Raw genomic sequence first — 15,447 nt, forward strand, 5'->3', positions numbered from 1 at the left:
TTCATCAGCACGCAGGCGCTTCGGGGGGGCTCCCTGGGCTGCTGCTCCTGCCGAGACTCCTCCGATCATATTGATGGTGCCGGCGATGGGCCTGTTGTCGTCCGGGTTTTCGGGCAGCGTGGCGTTTTCCGCCGGCCTCCTTTCCTCGCGTCGGTTCCTCACGAACCGGTTGAGTACTCCCCGGCGGATGAGCGCCTCTATCTCGTCCCGGAGCTGGAAGCAATCCTCCGTGTCGTGCCCACGGTCTCGGTGGAAGCGGCAGTACTTCCTGGGATTGCGGGGAACTCCCGTATCCCGTATAGGAGGCGGGGGTCAGAAGAAATCCCGACCCTCGATTTTCATCAAGATCTCGGCCCGGGGGGCATTGACAGGTGTGTAATTCTCGTACCTCCCTGGGTACGTCCGAGGCCGTGGTGGAGATCTTGGTCGAGGTGGGGTCCTCCGCTGAGCTCGCCCCTACTGCCGAGGGGGGCTCCTCAGCCGAGGGAGGTTCTTCTCTCGACGGGGGGATCGGCTTCTCTGTCGGCCGCGCTCCTCGCGGCGTTTCTTCTGTTTCCTTAAGGCGGGCTCAATCGCACCCCGCCTGGAGGCAACTGCCTCCTCGGCCTTGGCATACTTCTGGGCTCGGGCCAGCATTTCGGTGAAGTCGGCCGGAAAGCTCTTCTCAATGGAGAAGAGGAATCGGTAGGAGCGAACCCCAGTCTTCAGAGCCGACATGGCTATCGACTGGTCTAGCTCGCGAACTTCCCACGTGGCGGCAGTAAAGCGGTCCAGATACTCCTTGAGGGATTCTCCCTCCTTTTGCTTGATGTCCAGAAGGGAGTCTGACGTCCGTCGTTGGCGCCGGTTGGCGGCAAAATTGGTGGCGAACTGCCTGCCGAGTTGCTCAAAGGAGGATACCGTGTTCGGCTTTAGTCCAGAAAACCAAAGCCGAGCGGTCCCTCGAAGAGTCGCTGGGAAGGCCTTGCAAAGTACGGCTTCCGAAGATCCTTGCAAAGCCATGAGGGCTCGGTAACTCTCCAAATGGTCGAGGGGGTCGGTAATTCCGCTATAGGGCTCCACCTGAGGCATTTTGAACCTCGCGGGGACCGGCTCGTCCTCGATCTGGCAGGAAAAGGGGGATTTGGTAGTGAACTCGAATTCTCCCTCCTGCCTTGCCTTCCTACTGTGAAGCGCTGTGATCTGGCGCTCCAAGTGCTCAACTTTCCTGTCGAGCTCCCCAACCCGTGGGATTGTCGCCGTGGTCTGCTCCGGCTCGCGGCGGTCTGGAGCTGACTCAGCCTCAGAGGGTTGGGGTCTTCTGTTGAGATCTTCCCCCGGTAGCTCTCTCTGGGGGGAAGTCCGCTCTTCGTTGTTGGCTCTGGAGGAGCCATGCAAATTTTGGCCTGGGAAGACCGGGCCGTTGGGAGGACATTCCGGCAGGACCTGGGCCTGCGGGGGGAGCGTTGGTAAGGCCTCCTCGCGTCGCAGGCCTTGAACGGCGGCGACCAGGGCCTGGACTTGCTGTACCAGGGCATCAAACTGTTCTGGCTGGACCCGAGGAACCGGGTCAGCCGGAGTAGGCGAATTCTGGACGGAATGTCCAGAATTCTATGGGGGACGCCGGGAGATGTTGGAGGCTCCCTTGCTTCTCAACTTCATGATCGCTACTCGGTCCCTTCCTCTAGCGCCAACTGTTGCTGGAAATTGGACCCGGGGGCGATCTTCGGTCGAAGAGACGGAGCGGCAAGTCCTCACAGGGGAGCGGCGATCCGTCGGCGGGCGGCGTCCTCCGTCCGGGTGCCTGCAGAAAAGCCGGTGGCCGGGTCTTCCGGCGCCGGCCCTCCGACGCTCAAGTCAGAAGGGGGGCAAATTGTGTGGGAAGAAGAAGAACAGTGTTTGTAGAGTGCGGAGTCTCCAACCCCCCCTCTGAGGAGCAAGGGCCCCCTTTTATAGGGGGGTTGGTTTACCTGAGATGTGATGGGACGAGGTCACTGTACGGCTCGGCATGTTGCTCAGATTGGCGCACGATCAGGTGAATCATTGCATTGATGTCAGAGGTGAGGTCGTCGTACGACCCGAGGTAGCACGCGATCGAGCGAATCATTGCATTGATGTCGGAGGTATGGCCGAGATCAGAGACTTAGCATCGTTGATTGGACTCTGCTGGGCTGACTTGCCGTGGAGAGTTGCGGGTCCATAGATAACAGGAGCCACGCGCATTAATGGTGGAGTAAGCCGGAGATCCGCATTAATTGTTGAGTGAACTGGGGGTTTGCAGGGGTCATGCGCAATAAATGCCAGGGCAGTGGCAGGACATGGCCCTCGGCCGGACCTCGGAGGGGTACGGCCGTAGTAGGTGGTTGACAAGAATAGACCTCGGGTGTCGGGAGTTTTCCGGGTCGGAGGTTCTGAGGTCGGATGTTTCGAGGTCGGACGCCGACTTCGGCTGTCCAAGGTCGGCAGTTGTGCGACTCCTTAGGGGTAATTGTGTCACTGGGGGAAAAAACCATATTCCCCCAACAATTTCCATGAAGGAAAACACATCTGGAAGAAAATTGCCAATACCTGGAGATGCTTTTTTACTAGGAAACATTTTGTTTTTCCTGCAGAGAAGATAAGGAAAGGAGAAATCGACACGAAATTCAATGAAGGCCCAAAGCCTAGACTTACCCTCTGAGGGGAACGAGGGTAAAGAGTTGCCACCCAATACACGGTTAAACTTAAAAGCATGAAAACACATTTGCTGCATACAGAACCTAGTCCGGTGACGTGCACTTTGGGACCTTAGGACGCGGGTTTCTTTCTCCAAAGGCTGTAAGGATAGACCTTAATTTTCTTTGTACCACCATCTATTATCTGTCTCAACAGTCGATTCTTCACGTCTCGTATTGGTGTCGAGAGACAGAGACAGAGACGCTTTAGAAGGAATAGGACGATGGAGAGCTAAAAGATATTATTTTTCGATGCATGCTAAAAGTGTCTTCTTCAAAAAAGCTCTATTTCGAAGCTCTTTTCAAAAAACTGTTTTAGTTTTCTAACAAAAATAACTTTTCAATTTTTTTACCTAATATCTCTATTCCATCCAAAAGTACTTTTGGAGGGTCAGAAAGTACCTCCTAACCCATCAAAAGTTCTACCAAGCAAAACCTCAGTCCTTCCATCATTATATCGTTAGTAAAATAATTGATGATGTATTTTGCAAGCCATCTATCTGTTAACTGCTTTAAACTCATCAACTATACTCCATCAAATAGGTATGGAACTAGCAATTGCAGAGCTCTGCATGTCACTCAAAGTCGCAAGCATCTGATTCTTGTTTGTCACTTGATCCAGTTGTACGTTGGATAGATCTGATCGCCCCTTATTGTACCTTCATCGATTGTATAGACGTGAAACTGCACCGTGACTGATTAGCTTTCGATGATCTAGAGATCATCGCATCACGGGAGAGCTTTGGAGTAAAGAGCGTTGAGAAATATAAAATGAATGTGGAGAACGCGGAGAATTTACAGGGAGAAGCTGATGATGTTCCCAAAAAATAAAACAGGTCCAGGACAGAACTAAGAGTTCCCTAAATCCTGAAATTTCCCCAAACCACTGGCAAAAATTTCCTCTGATCTCTTCGGCAACATCTGATCATGGTCATGGGGCCCAATTCTCTCACCAAAAGCATAAGATCTAAGCCAATAACCTGGGTGATAAGGATTCGACACCCAGAAATTTATTAAACGCCGACAAAACTTGAACCAGCTGACACCATGACAAAAATTCATGATAGCTTTGAAGCAATATCCGAATATTCAAAAAATTCATTATAAATGAAGACAAGAAAGTAACGTTACAAACACCCGACACCCCACGATACTTAACGAAAAACCATAATCTTAATTTAAGATGCCAATCTCCATTCTCCACCCCCAGTGACCCCTCAGACATCAATTTAAAAGTTGACCAAGATGTAAACTTTTCCAATAATACACCAGCACCTGATTGTCAATAGTCATGGCAGATGCAACAAGTGTAGCCGAGCTCCAGGCCCAAAATCTTCCACGCGTTACATTTATACGGGAAACAGGTATAAACATAAACACATCAATAGAGCCAAACAATGAAACAAAACACTAATAAAAGAATGCCGGGGTTTGATTTTGATGCACAAACCACAAGATTTAGATCTTGGCCTTAATTCATGACACAGATGTATATGTACAAATCTCAGATCCATATATGAATGCTGCTTGTAATTAGCTATATAATATCGTTTTTTCCCTTTGGATGGGATAAACAGGTTTAATTATCATATAATGTTATTGGAGGTTAAAACAATACATCCGGTACAAAACTAAGGCCAGAGAAGGCCTGTATTTCTCCAATGAAAAAATTCTAATTCGAGCTGTCTACTTCATACTTACTAACCAAATAGTGGCATGATTATCCTGATGCTCCTGCGGCTGCATCACCCTTCTCATATTCTCCTTGCTCCTCTTTTGCAAACTCCTCAATTAGCATACGCTGTCTCTGTGTCAAATTCCTGCTCAACAAAGAAACAATCCAGTAAAAGACAATCTAAGAAACCAAGAACGCTGCCAAGAAAGTGATTAACCATGCCTGAAAGAAAGGAACTTACACAGGGATGCTAACATTAAAATGAACATATTGGTCCCCATAATACGAAGAGTTCCTTGTCTTTATCCCTACATTTCACCAATGGTATTTATTAGGTTTCAGTTAAAAGGCTAAAGAACATGGAGGATGCATCTATTGCATAAAATGGTGATGAATCGGCAAACATTACAAATTCCATGGAATATGATGTTTTCCTTACACAAATCAGTAGCAGAGCTTAAAATGCAAGTAAATGCAGTAAGATATTCATATTTGATATTTTAAAATATAGTTCCACAAGGGAAAAAAGATTTTTAATCCATTCATGGCACGGTTACCTTTCCCCCTCAAAACGACCTTCTGACCAGGTTGCGTACCAGGCCGAACCTGCAAACATTAACACACTTTTAACATGCTTCATGGATTTTTAACAAATTTTCACTCGATGCAAATGATTAAACTCTCAAATCTATAAGACAGATGATTCAGACATACCTTGAGAACAACATCCCCAGTGAGAGTTGGCACTTGAATGGTTCCGCCCAATATTGCCTGCAAATTTGAATCATTGGTGGAGTGAGGATGCAACGATCAAGAACAACTTGGTTATATACCAGATCATGTTCGTGATCAAGTTGATTAATATTAGGTCGCACACAAACTGCTAGATAATAGCACATCAGCCATTCAATTAATAGAACTACACATGGCTTGAAGATACTCCATTGTTTCTTTAAAAGCTCTGTTAGATCACATTCTAAAATTTCTTAGCAATGTCAACGTTTTCAGCTAACAATTGAGATCATCTAGAAACAAATGAGATATAAAACATAAGAAACTAGGAACTGCTAATGAGGATATAAATATCTACTAATATATGATTGAAAAGGTTTGGAGGCCAACCTTTGTGCTTGAAGATGTACGCCATCAATTGACAAACAAAAGAAAAAAAAATTATGTAAATAGACAGACACACAGATATGTACCATCCAAATCCCTTCCCTCTAGCCCAGAACCACCATATAGCATGCCAAAAAAGAAAACCAATGCAACACGTTATATATGATATGTAGCATGGACATCAGCTTCATGCATCCGCCCCCAAGACCTGAAGCTGAGCTTCAGCATTCCCCAAAAATAAAATAAAATAAAATAAATCTCACCTATACATTTCTTTTACCTGCATGCCTCAAGCCTCGGAACTGACCCCCCCCCCCCAAAAAAAAAAAGGAAAAAAACACACACCACAAAAAAGAAAAAAAAAACATACGAATCTTTTAAGTGCACGCCTCTAGGCCCCCACCAAATTACACAAAAAAAGAAAACAAAAATAAAAAGGAAAAAATCTAACTTTTTTTTTGAAAAGACTCCCCATTGCAGTTCTTTTTTATTCAAAAAAAAACTTCTAAATGTTTCAAAGCTTCCCAAAAAATAAGACAATTTGAAACCACGTTTCCCAAAAATAACATGGTTTTAGTTCTTCCCAAAATAGCAAAAAAAAAAAACAAAAAGAAGAAAGAAAACAGATACATGTGCACACACAAGATATGTGTTTCCTTCCTTCTTTACCCCATGGGCACATCTCACCCAAAAAAAGGCAAAAAAGAAAGTACCGGGTTTCTGGCACATGCATCACATGTGCTAGAATCTATTATTATATAAAGCCTAATCAAGCTAAATAGAATCCCAGTCTCATTAGCAGTAGCAGTAGTAGTATGAATATGATTATTAACATTTTTATCCTAATTTGATATTCTTGTTATAAAGTGAATTTTTTTCTGGGAAAAAACAAGGCTGCAAAGTTGCAAAATTTTCTTATCAACCAATAGAGAAAAAAGCATAAGAAAGTCAAAAACCATCCCATTCCAAGTCCAGGAATTTGGTGGACTTAGTTTCTCCAAGGAGAATATCAAGCAACTCAGTATGAACAGGAATAAGAAAAGATGATGCTCCATTTTTTATATATTGTAATTGAAGGCATTTCCATTTGAACATCCAAAGCAAGCTCTCCATTCGTTGGCTAGCACAAAGGATGTTTTAATTACCTGAGTGACATTTAGGACCGCATCCACATGGATATCAGCTTTCTCTCTTCGGAAAACAGGATCCTCTCGAACCTTAAAAAAATGAATTGCAGGTATTAGCACATCTATTGTCAGTTTATCATTCATATATATAACCCAATAATTTGAAGACGTTTACCTTGATAGTAACATAAAGATCACCAGGCTGACCACCCTCAGGATCTGCTCCACCATTTCTATAAATTTTTATAGTTTCATTATCATCCACTCCTGCATGTAATATAATACAAAATTGTAGAGCATCCCATAAGTTGTTACTAGAAAAATAATAATAATACAGTATAGTATAAGCAACAAGGCAGCAACACATTTTGAAGGGATAGGAATATTAAGGCCATAAAGATTATCAAGTGTAAAAACTAACAGTCGTTTAGTCCATAAAAAGAATATGATATGGTGGCAGGTCAATAATGATATTTTCATGTAACAAGCCATGTTCATTGTTAGAAACATTAAAATTCTCTACAACAGTTCTGCAAAGATACAATACCAGCAATCTCAGTAACAATAAGCAGAAAATCATTATAGAAAAACCCAACCTCTCACCCCCAACAATTTTTTTTAAAAAAATAAGTAACAAAACCATGTAAATATTGCACATTCCTATAAAAAAAACTTCTAATAGCTTGAGATAAATCAGGACTTTGACTGTTCGGATGTAACGCACATCATCTTAACTCCTTTACTGCTAGTTCATTGATGCAAGATTTCCTTGGAGCATTCATAGACGTATAGATGAAGCCAGAGTCTGATAAATGTCTATGAGTCAACACAGTAAAGCCTAGACGTTTCTCTATTCATCAACATGGTCAAAGAGGGCCCTGTAGAAATATTTAGTATAATTTTTTCTCAATGATATCGATTTTGAAGTACTTGAGAACTCAGATTGGTTAAAAATAGAACACATGGAATTGTATGTCATAGGAAGATGAGAGCACCTCAGTTAATATATTTTTAAATTTGATAAGAGCTGAGGTCAAGCTCCTTACACAAGACAACTTGATCTGTACATCACTCAAGCCCATCTTGGGAATTATAATTCAAAAATGTTGAACCAACTTTCTAACGAAAACACCCAAACAACTATTACCAGTTCATGAGATAAATCAGGTATAATCAAAAGGAACAAATTTACAACATAAGATGATAAAGTTACAAGCTACATGTCCATTATCTTTACAACATTCAAACATACCAGGCATCACATCCAGCTTGACTGATTTTGTTCCTCTCACAACTCTCTGTCCCTTGCACGACTTGCAGAGATTCTAGTCACAAAATATAGAAGTTAGGGATTCAATCAGCAAAACAAAATTAAGCATGAAGATAAAGAAGACAAATTTAATGCAAAGAAAGATGACAAGAAGTTCATTGATCCAATACTTGCTCAAATAGCAAATAATTGTTGGGTAATTTCCTTTTGCCTATAGATTCCTCCTTGACTTAATTTTCATTAGATTCTTAGCTCTTCTCTCGCCATTTCAACTTTGCAGAGGATCAGCTTTTACTCAACTTCATACCGGTATCTAATTCCTCTAATCATCACTTATTTGACCTCTACATATTTTTCATATCCACTTTTAGTTTTCCCACAAACCATATCAAAATTTCTCCATTCCCAACTCTTGGCATTCAGAAGCCTTTCTTGAAGATATCACAATAATGAGAATTCCAACATCATAGGTTTTCACTATTCCTTAAGCAGAGATTCTTTAACATAGAAAGTAAGAAGGCTAGATACATACAAGATATTAAAAAACAATCCAAAGTTTTTTATGATCACGACTACAGCTTTATTCTTGATAATGCAAAAGATGCATGATAAAAGATCGTACCTTCACAGTTTTCCCGGACCCTCCACAGTGAGAACAAGTTGTCTGCAACCTGAAGGGGCCATTTTGCATGAAAATCTGCAATATATGATATGATATCAATCCTTGACTGCATAAGATTCTGGCTCAAATAAGATATAAACCAAAAATGAGAAACATAAAATGTTCCTATTGGAGTCTCACCATTCCTGAGCCTCTGCAAGGCCTACATGTTTCAGGTCTTGTTCCAGGAGGGACGCCAGTCCCATCTGCAAACAGATAATCAATTAATGTTTCCGATATTATCTCACAGAAATCACCCATTAATTTCTATGTTAACTTTCTCAACAGGAGCATTCGTCATACCACAAGCTCCACAGGGTACTGCAGTTTGGAATGCCACTGTTTTGGTGCACCCTTGGACTGCATCCATGAATGAAATTTCAAGAGAAACCTACAAGAAAAAAGTGATAGAAAGATGATGGTGAGACAATTGGGACAAGCAAAACATATTAGCATACCTGGTATGGAAATAAAACAGTAAAGGGAAAAAGAATAAACCTTGACATCTTGTCCACCAAAGTCTCTATCTCTGAAGATGTTCTTGAAGAACTGACTCCCACAGAATTATGAAAATATCAGAATCAGATCCTTAAATTATTGCAAAAAAAAATGTAGGCACTTCCATGTCAAAGATGTTCAACTAGGAAAATTTAAAATGTTGGGGCGAAATCAATAATATGTGACACCTATGCTAGTAGAATGAAAACAGCATCCCTCACAAGCCATGTGCCCAAATAGTTTCTTGATGAACCTGCCACAATATTACTGCAGGATAATTTTTGGATGGAGCTGTAAGCTTGACGGTGATACAGAGTCAAGATCCAGCTTCATATTTCAGACCCAAGAGTCCTTCATTAGCCATAACAACAAGCATACGCACAGTCATTAGACCAGCTCATGAGCCAAGCAGCCCGCCCTACCCACTCAAGTAAGCCTGCAGCCTTTTGGACGGGCTTGGACCAAGGTTTTGGCTGAGCTAAGAGTGGAATCTTGGCCTGTTTAATAAACAGGCCAGGCTCGGAATAAAGACCAGCCCAAGCCCGGTCTGACTCAAAAATTTCTGTGTCGTTTGTTTACATTTGATGATTTTTGTTGACATGTAAACTTAATGGGATGATAGATATGTTGTAAGTTGTTGGCAATACTTAACTATTCACATTTAACATCCTTAAAGTACTTCTATATATTCTTAAAGGGGGGAAAATGGTTAGGAAGCCCAAGGCCTGGCTATGCCTGATGCCCGGCCCGATGCTCAAAGCCTGTGTAAGGGCCAAGCTTGGGCATGGAAGGTAGGCCCGAAGGCTGAGCCAGGCTGTGCCTGTAACAAGTCTAAGTAAATTGAGTTGACCTTTGGGCAAAGCCTGGCCAAGCCCGGCCCATGTACAGATCTAATGATCATAGATCCAATTAAGTTTATAACAACACAACTACATGCATGATGATGTTTTAAGTCAAAAAAATGCTACTTAAGTACATATATAAGCATTTGCTTCCTATATATTACTGTGTATTAACCACTTAGAAACTTCAACATTATGTTGCGTCTGCATCTTTCATGTACCAGACCCTCACGAGTACCTCCCCAGATTTCTAAACACCACAATAGTACCCCAAAAACCCAAAAACCAACTGATCAAAAAACTCTTTTTGACAAAATTTTCAAATATTGTTTCCCAAGGACAACCAAAAAGATCATGGACTGATGGATTGAGCCTCATGCAAATAAAAAGCCAAGCTACTGATTTGGATGGGATATTAAAAAATAGAAAATATACCTGATCCAAACAACCTCAAAACAACCATTGCCCATCAGATCTGACCTAAGATTTTTAACAAGAATCATGTCAAATGCCCTAGCTTAGACTAAACCAACCCTCAAAACATTTGCATAAAATCAAAACTGCCACATGTGCAAACCTGGCATGCATCTCGTCAAGGTTATTGCATATATCCATCCTAGATTTCAGTGAGCTAAAAAGTATATATATGACATGATACCCTAAAAGCAAATCCAGAAGTGAAAGTAAAGTTTCTTGGGAAATAATAAATTCATCATAACCCCTACTACATAAAATTCTCTTTCCCTCTCCACTGTATGGATGGAAAATGCTTACTCCACCACTTAGGCTTCAACATAATCAGTTTAAGGGCTTCAACATAATCAGTTTAAGGGAACGGAACAAAAGAGATATTCATTAAAAGACTGAATCATGAAGAGACAGGGAGGTGATGATGACAACATGGACGCATGCTTGAAGAGTAGAAAACATGATTACTCAAGACATCGAACCAAAAAAATCAAATTATTAAATCTTCTGGATGCATACAACCAAAATGAGGGGAAAGAAGAAAAAAGTTTCACTTACTTCATATTTGTGTCATTAACCACTAACAAGCATCTTCCTTTCTTGGAACTACACAAACAGAAATTTTAAACCTATAGCTAAATTATTTTGCAGTAAGCTAACCTAACCTCAAGGTTGCAGATAATCATGTCTACCAACTAATATATAGGTTCAACTAATGTGCAACATAATAAGTCAACCAGTTGCAAAGTTGTTAATCAATTGTACAACCTCAAAACATATAAGCAGCAAAGTGAACAAAAGAAGGTGTTTAATAACAAAATTAAAGGCAACAAATCAACTTCTGTTGTCTAAGGGAGTACAATATGAAGTTGGCCTGTGAAAACTTGCCCCCATATGGTTATCCTCAAGGCCATAGCATGTCAATAACTAATAAGAAAAATGCATGCACATGCACACCTCAAGGTCATTTGCCAGATGAAAGTATATAGATTCACTATTCATAGAAAGAAAAAAGTATGATATTGCTCTGCAAAGTATACATACATCATTCATTCCCCCACCACCACTAAATATGTCTTCAAATGGGTTGCCAAATCCAGCACCTCCAAATGGTCCACCAGGACCACCTCCTGAAGCAGCTTGTTCAAATGCATCAGGACCAACCTGTCAGGATGCCCATAAATACATATTGTAAGTTACACTTAATGCAGAGTGAAACTTAAACAGGGAACCATGCAGGAGAGACAAAGTGAACATATGTATAAGCTAATATTCATAGCCAACTGCTTATCCTTGATCTTTAGTTATATATCCCAAGAGGAGAAAAACACTGACCAAAGTGCATCCCAAACCAAGCACCAACATGGACATAACTACTCAAAAAAAGTACTAGGAAATACAGGAATTTGCTTAGAAGTCATACAGAATATGAGAATCTAATAACTTCTCCTTTAATATCATAAAAGAATAAGTGCTTGCATTGGTGGTTGCTCTGCATTTCAAAGACCACAATGTTGGAAAATTCAGGAAGGGAATAAGAATATGGAAAATCAAGCATAGCAGATATTCCTTTCTGTAAAAGAGAGGCAAGCTCAAGAAATCAAAAGAAGAATTTAAGGGAAAGGGAAAGGGACACTCTTCAGGTGAAGGCCATTTGCTAGGATAGATTTGGTTGGACCATTGTAAGCGACTTCACAGGTCATGCTGCTAGAAGCATGAAAAGAACTAACATAAACACCCCTGCACACATGCACATCTGCAGATGTTTTAAGAGTTAAATGGCTTTTAAAAAGATATTCATTATTGAACTATTAAGGAACTCTCAAAGAGAGAAGGTTGGAGAAAGAAGCTATTGTAACAAGTATGTAGTTTTGTTGGTATAAAGAAAAATTCTGAAAATCTTCTCAACATATCACGTAACATATCACTAGCTGATATCCAATAAAATATCACTAACCTCGATATTGTTGTTATTCGCAGAGAAATATCTGCCACAGGGTTTTCTTGCAGGACAACCTCCCTGATTGCCTATGCTTTGCTCTTTGTGTCATACATCAGTCTTAAATTATCCCTATTCTTCCTATTAAGATTACATTCACTATGCTGCATCAAGTTTACTAAAAAGGGCTTTGTTACTAGCATCATAAAGCCAAACCTGCATTGTTTTGTTGGTATACTATCCATGCATGTGCATGCAGTATTAGCCATAATCGACTACCTCAAAGCAAATTTATATTGTAATCATGTTTAACATAACTCTAAAGAAAAAAATTCAGCTTAAATCTACACCAATATATTAGTTAACACTACGAATTTCATCCATCTAGACCATTCTCTGTCTACTCTTAACTCCTTAGGAATTTGATTATGTTTGAACCAAGCAAAAATTACCCAAAAATACATAACTCTTTTACATGATCAGAATTTTATGCACCAAGTACTAAGCCATACTAAAATAAGGTTGCCCAATAATCAATGCAAACAGAACAAATACAACTAAGCACCTGGTCATAAAGCGAACGCTTTTCCTCATCTTTTAAGACCTGAAAAACAGAAAATTAATGCCCACTTAGTCTTACAAACAGAAATGGACAACTAAATGACTAACCTATATAACGTGACCAAAACCTCATCCTAAATCAAATTACCTCATAAGCACGCTGAACTTCTTGGAATTTCCTTTCAGCATCAGCATCTTCTTTATTTGTATCAGGATGTAGCTTCTTTGCAAGCTGCAGAAAATGAAAGAGTGAAGATAGGCAGGATATACAGAAATAAATCCACCATTTACGCCAAAAAAATCTTTCCTCCAAGCAGATTATAGAATAAAATTTCAACAAATAAAGACAGGAAAGAAAGAGTTTTGTCAATCTGCTACCAAATAGACTAATGAAATGGATCAAAAGAATCATGAAAAGTATTGTTGACAGAAAGCCTATCAAATCTATGTCCGCAAGAAAAACTAGTTGTAACGGCAACAACAATATCTATAAATTTAGATTCTTGCAAAGCAGCAGCACACATATCAATCTCTCGCTGCAAAATTTTATTTTCAAAATAATTATATTGTTCCTGATCAGAAAATTCCTTTGCTGATTTCAGTGGCATATAGAATGTAAATAGATACATCAAGACACAATTCTAGTAACATAACATATGATATAAGGCAAAGCATTTTACATTTCACTAGACCCAAGTCAGAGCTTAAAGATTTGTTCCATGAACCAGACACTGACCAATCAGAAAGCAGCATAAAGAGCTAATATTTAGTATTAATTTGTTGGTTCACAATAAGAAAAATTCTAACAATCGATAAGCAGAAACTGTTGAGCTTTTTGACTCAAGCAAGATACAAGAATGCCCATCAGCTTCACTTATCAATTACCTGTTATATTACAAGCCTAGCATATAGATCTTCAGCTTTGTGTTTCAAAATTTTAGCCGGAAGGGTAACTAGCAAAGCAAAGTATGTGATAGATAAAAGACTACCCATATCTTGTCACACAGTTTAGTCATAGCCAAATCAATCCTTGTTATCGTTTTATCATACATATTATACAATTGAGGTCCTTCTTCAACTAGATAACTAATTGTAAAAGAGGATAGTGCCCACTAGTAGTTGCAGGCGAGCAGTCATTGAGATCAATTAGAACCTATAACCCACCGCATAATATGCTTTCTTGATTTCTGAAGCACTTGCATTCTTGCTCACTCCAAGTATCTCATAGTAGTCCCTTGCGGACATCAATCTTGTTCCTAAAAGCCACAACACAATGGTATAAATAGAAGTAAGAATAAAATAACAATATATCCACCGATTACCTCCCCGGAAAGAAAAAGTCTTTTTTTCCTTTTTGGTATTACACCTGACGTCTAAACAGGTACAGCAAGCACTACAGCTTACCATGAAATGACCTGATTGGAAAATAGTGTTCCTGAAACGTTCCTCTCGAAATTCCAAACCTCCGTTTGACTGCAAAATTCATAATTATCCATGCTCAATCGAAGCATCCAGAGTTACTAATTTATTATATGGATGAACAAAGGGAAGGGGGAAAAACAATTTTTTCTATCACTACTTATTTCAAAGCAAAGCAAGGAACCCAAGGCACCTGTTTCGGAATTCCCATCCGCGAAAACACGAGAAGAACTGCAAATCCCCGCAGCAAACCGGCGAGAAGAACCCTCAAGCTACAGGGAAAAACAAAACAGAGGTAAGAAACTCTCGAATCGGAGAAGAAACAACACCAGAAGGTAGAACAGAGGGCGAGAGCTCTCACGGAAGGGACTGGCGATTCCTGGAGGAGTGGGAACTTGGATCTCAGAATCCGTCGAGCGCACCAGAAGGCGAGCCTGGCGCCGGCGGGCCGCATCGTCGACGCAGACCTCTCGATCACAGCTCGATTTCGAGGGATTTCTCCATTAGTACGGTTCGAGAAGAGAGGGATTGGAACCCGAGTTTTTGGGAGGAGCGGGAGCGACTACGGACGCGAGGGGAAGGAGGAGACCCTTTTGTGATCGTGGGGCGGGGCGGACCGAGGAAGGGGAAACGCGCTCAGAGGGGGCAAATTAGGGCAACTAGGAGAGCTTTTGGGGAGCAGTCGGGTATTTCTCTTTCTTCTGGGGGTTCATATAGAAGAGCGGAGAATTCTGGATACTTCTCCTACTGACATGGGCTTCGGCAGGCCAATGAACCGGGCCAGCGCGGCCCATAAACTAGCCAATTGACATAGATCTCTTAAGAGCATAAAGAAAATGGGAATAAGAAAAGAGCATAAGGAAAGCTATACTAGATGGCAAATTTATACTGAATACTTATACAAAATTTTGTTGGTTTTCAAAATTTTTGAAATAATCTGAAAATTGGAATAATAAGTTCTCTGAAATGACAAAAGTACCTTTAGGATGTTATAATCTAATTTATATAATAAATTACATCATAGCAATACAATATACCGAATTAACTAAAGAATATAATACAAAATATATCATATAATGATGTGTTATAATATATTATTAATATTTTATACTAATATTAAACAATAATATTTATGATATAATATTATGATAACCTACTATCTTATTTTATTAATA

The 15,447-nt window shown here is 40.5% G+C and overlaps 1 protein-coding gene across 1 annotated transcript; it reads right to left on the reverse strand.

The window, feature by feature from the left end:
• Nucleotides 1-4,187: 4,187 nt before the first annotated feature.
• On the reverse strand, nt 4,188-14,956 carry LOC120106860 (chaperone protein dnaJ GFA2, mitochondrial-like). The gene is made up of 18 exons (XM_088705518.2): nt 14,634-14,956; nt 14,466-14,544; nt 14,258-14,326; nt 14,018-14,109; nt 13,002-13,085; nt 12,858-12,896; nt 11,398-11,517; nt 9,044-9,094; nt 8,849-8,936; nt 8,687-8,751; nt 8,507-8,581; nt 7,867-7,939; nt 6,790-6,881; nt 6,633-6,704; nt 5,083-5,139; nt 4,926-4,974; nt 4,610-4,676; nt 4,188-4,513 (listed from the first exon to the last, which is right to left on the reverse strand). The coding sequence occupies exons 1-18, from the start codon at nt 14,724-14,726 to the stop codon at nt 4,414-4,416; spliced, it is 1,365 nt and encodes a 454-aa protein (XP_088561644.2). The 5' UTR covers nt 14,727-14,956; the 3' UTR covers nt 4,188-4,413.
• Nucleotides 14,957-15,447: the final 491 nt, after the last annotated feature.

Source organism: Phoenix dactylifera, chromosome 10 (assembly GCF_051530095.1).
Source record: "Phoenix dactylifera cultivar Ajwa chromosome 10, Ajwa_hap1_PhDact_Kaust_v1.1, whole genome shotgun sequence".
NCBI classification, from domain to species: domain Eukaryota; kingdom Viridiplantae; phylum Streptophyta; class Magnoliopsida; order Arecales; family Arecaceae; genus Phoenix; species Phoenix dactylifera.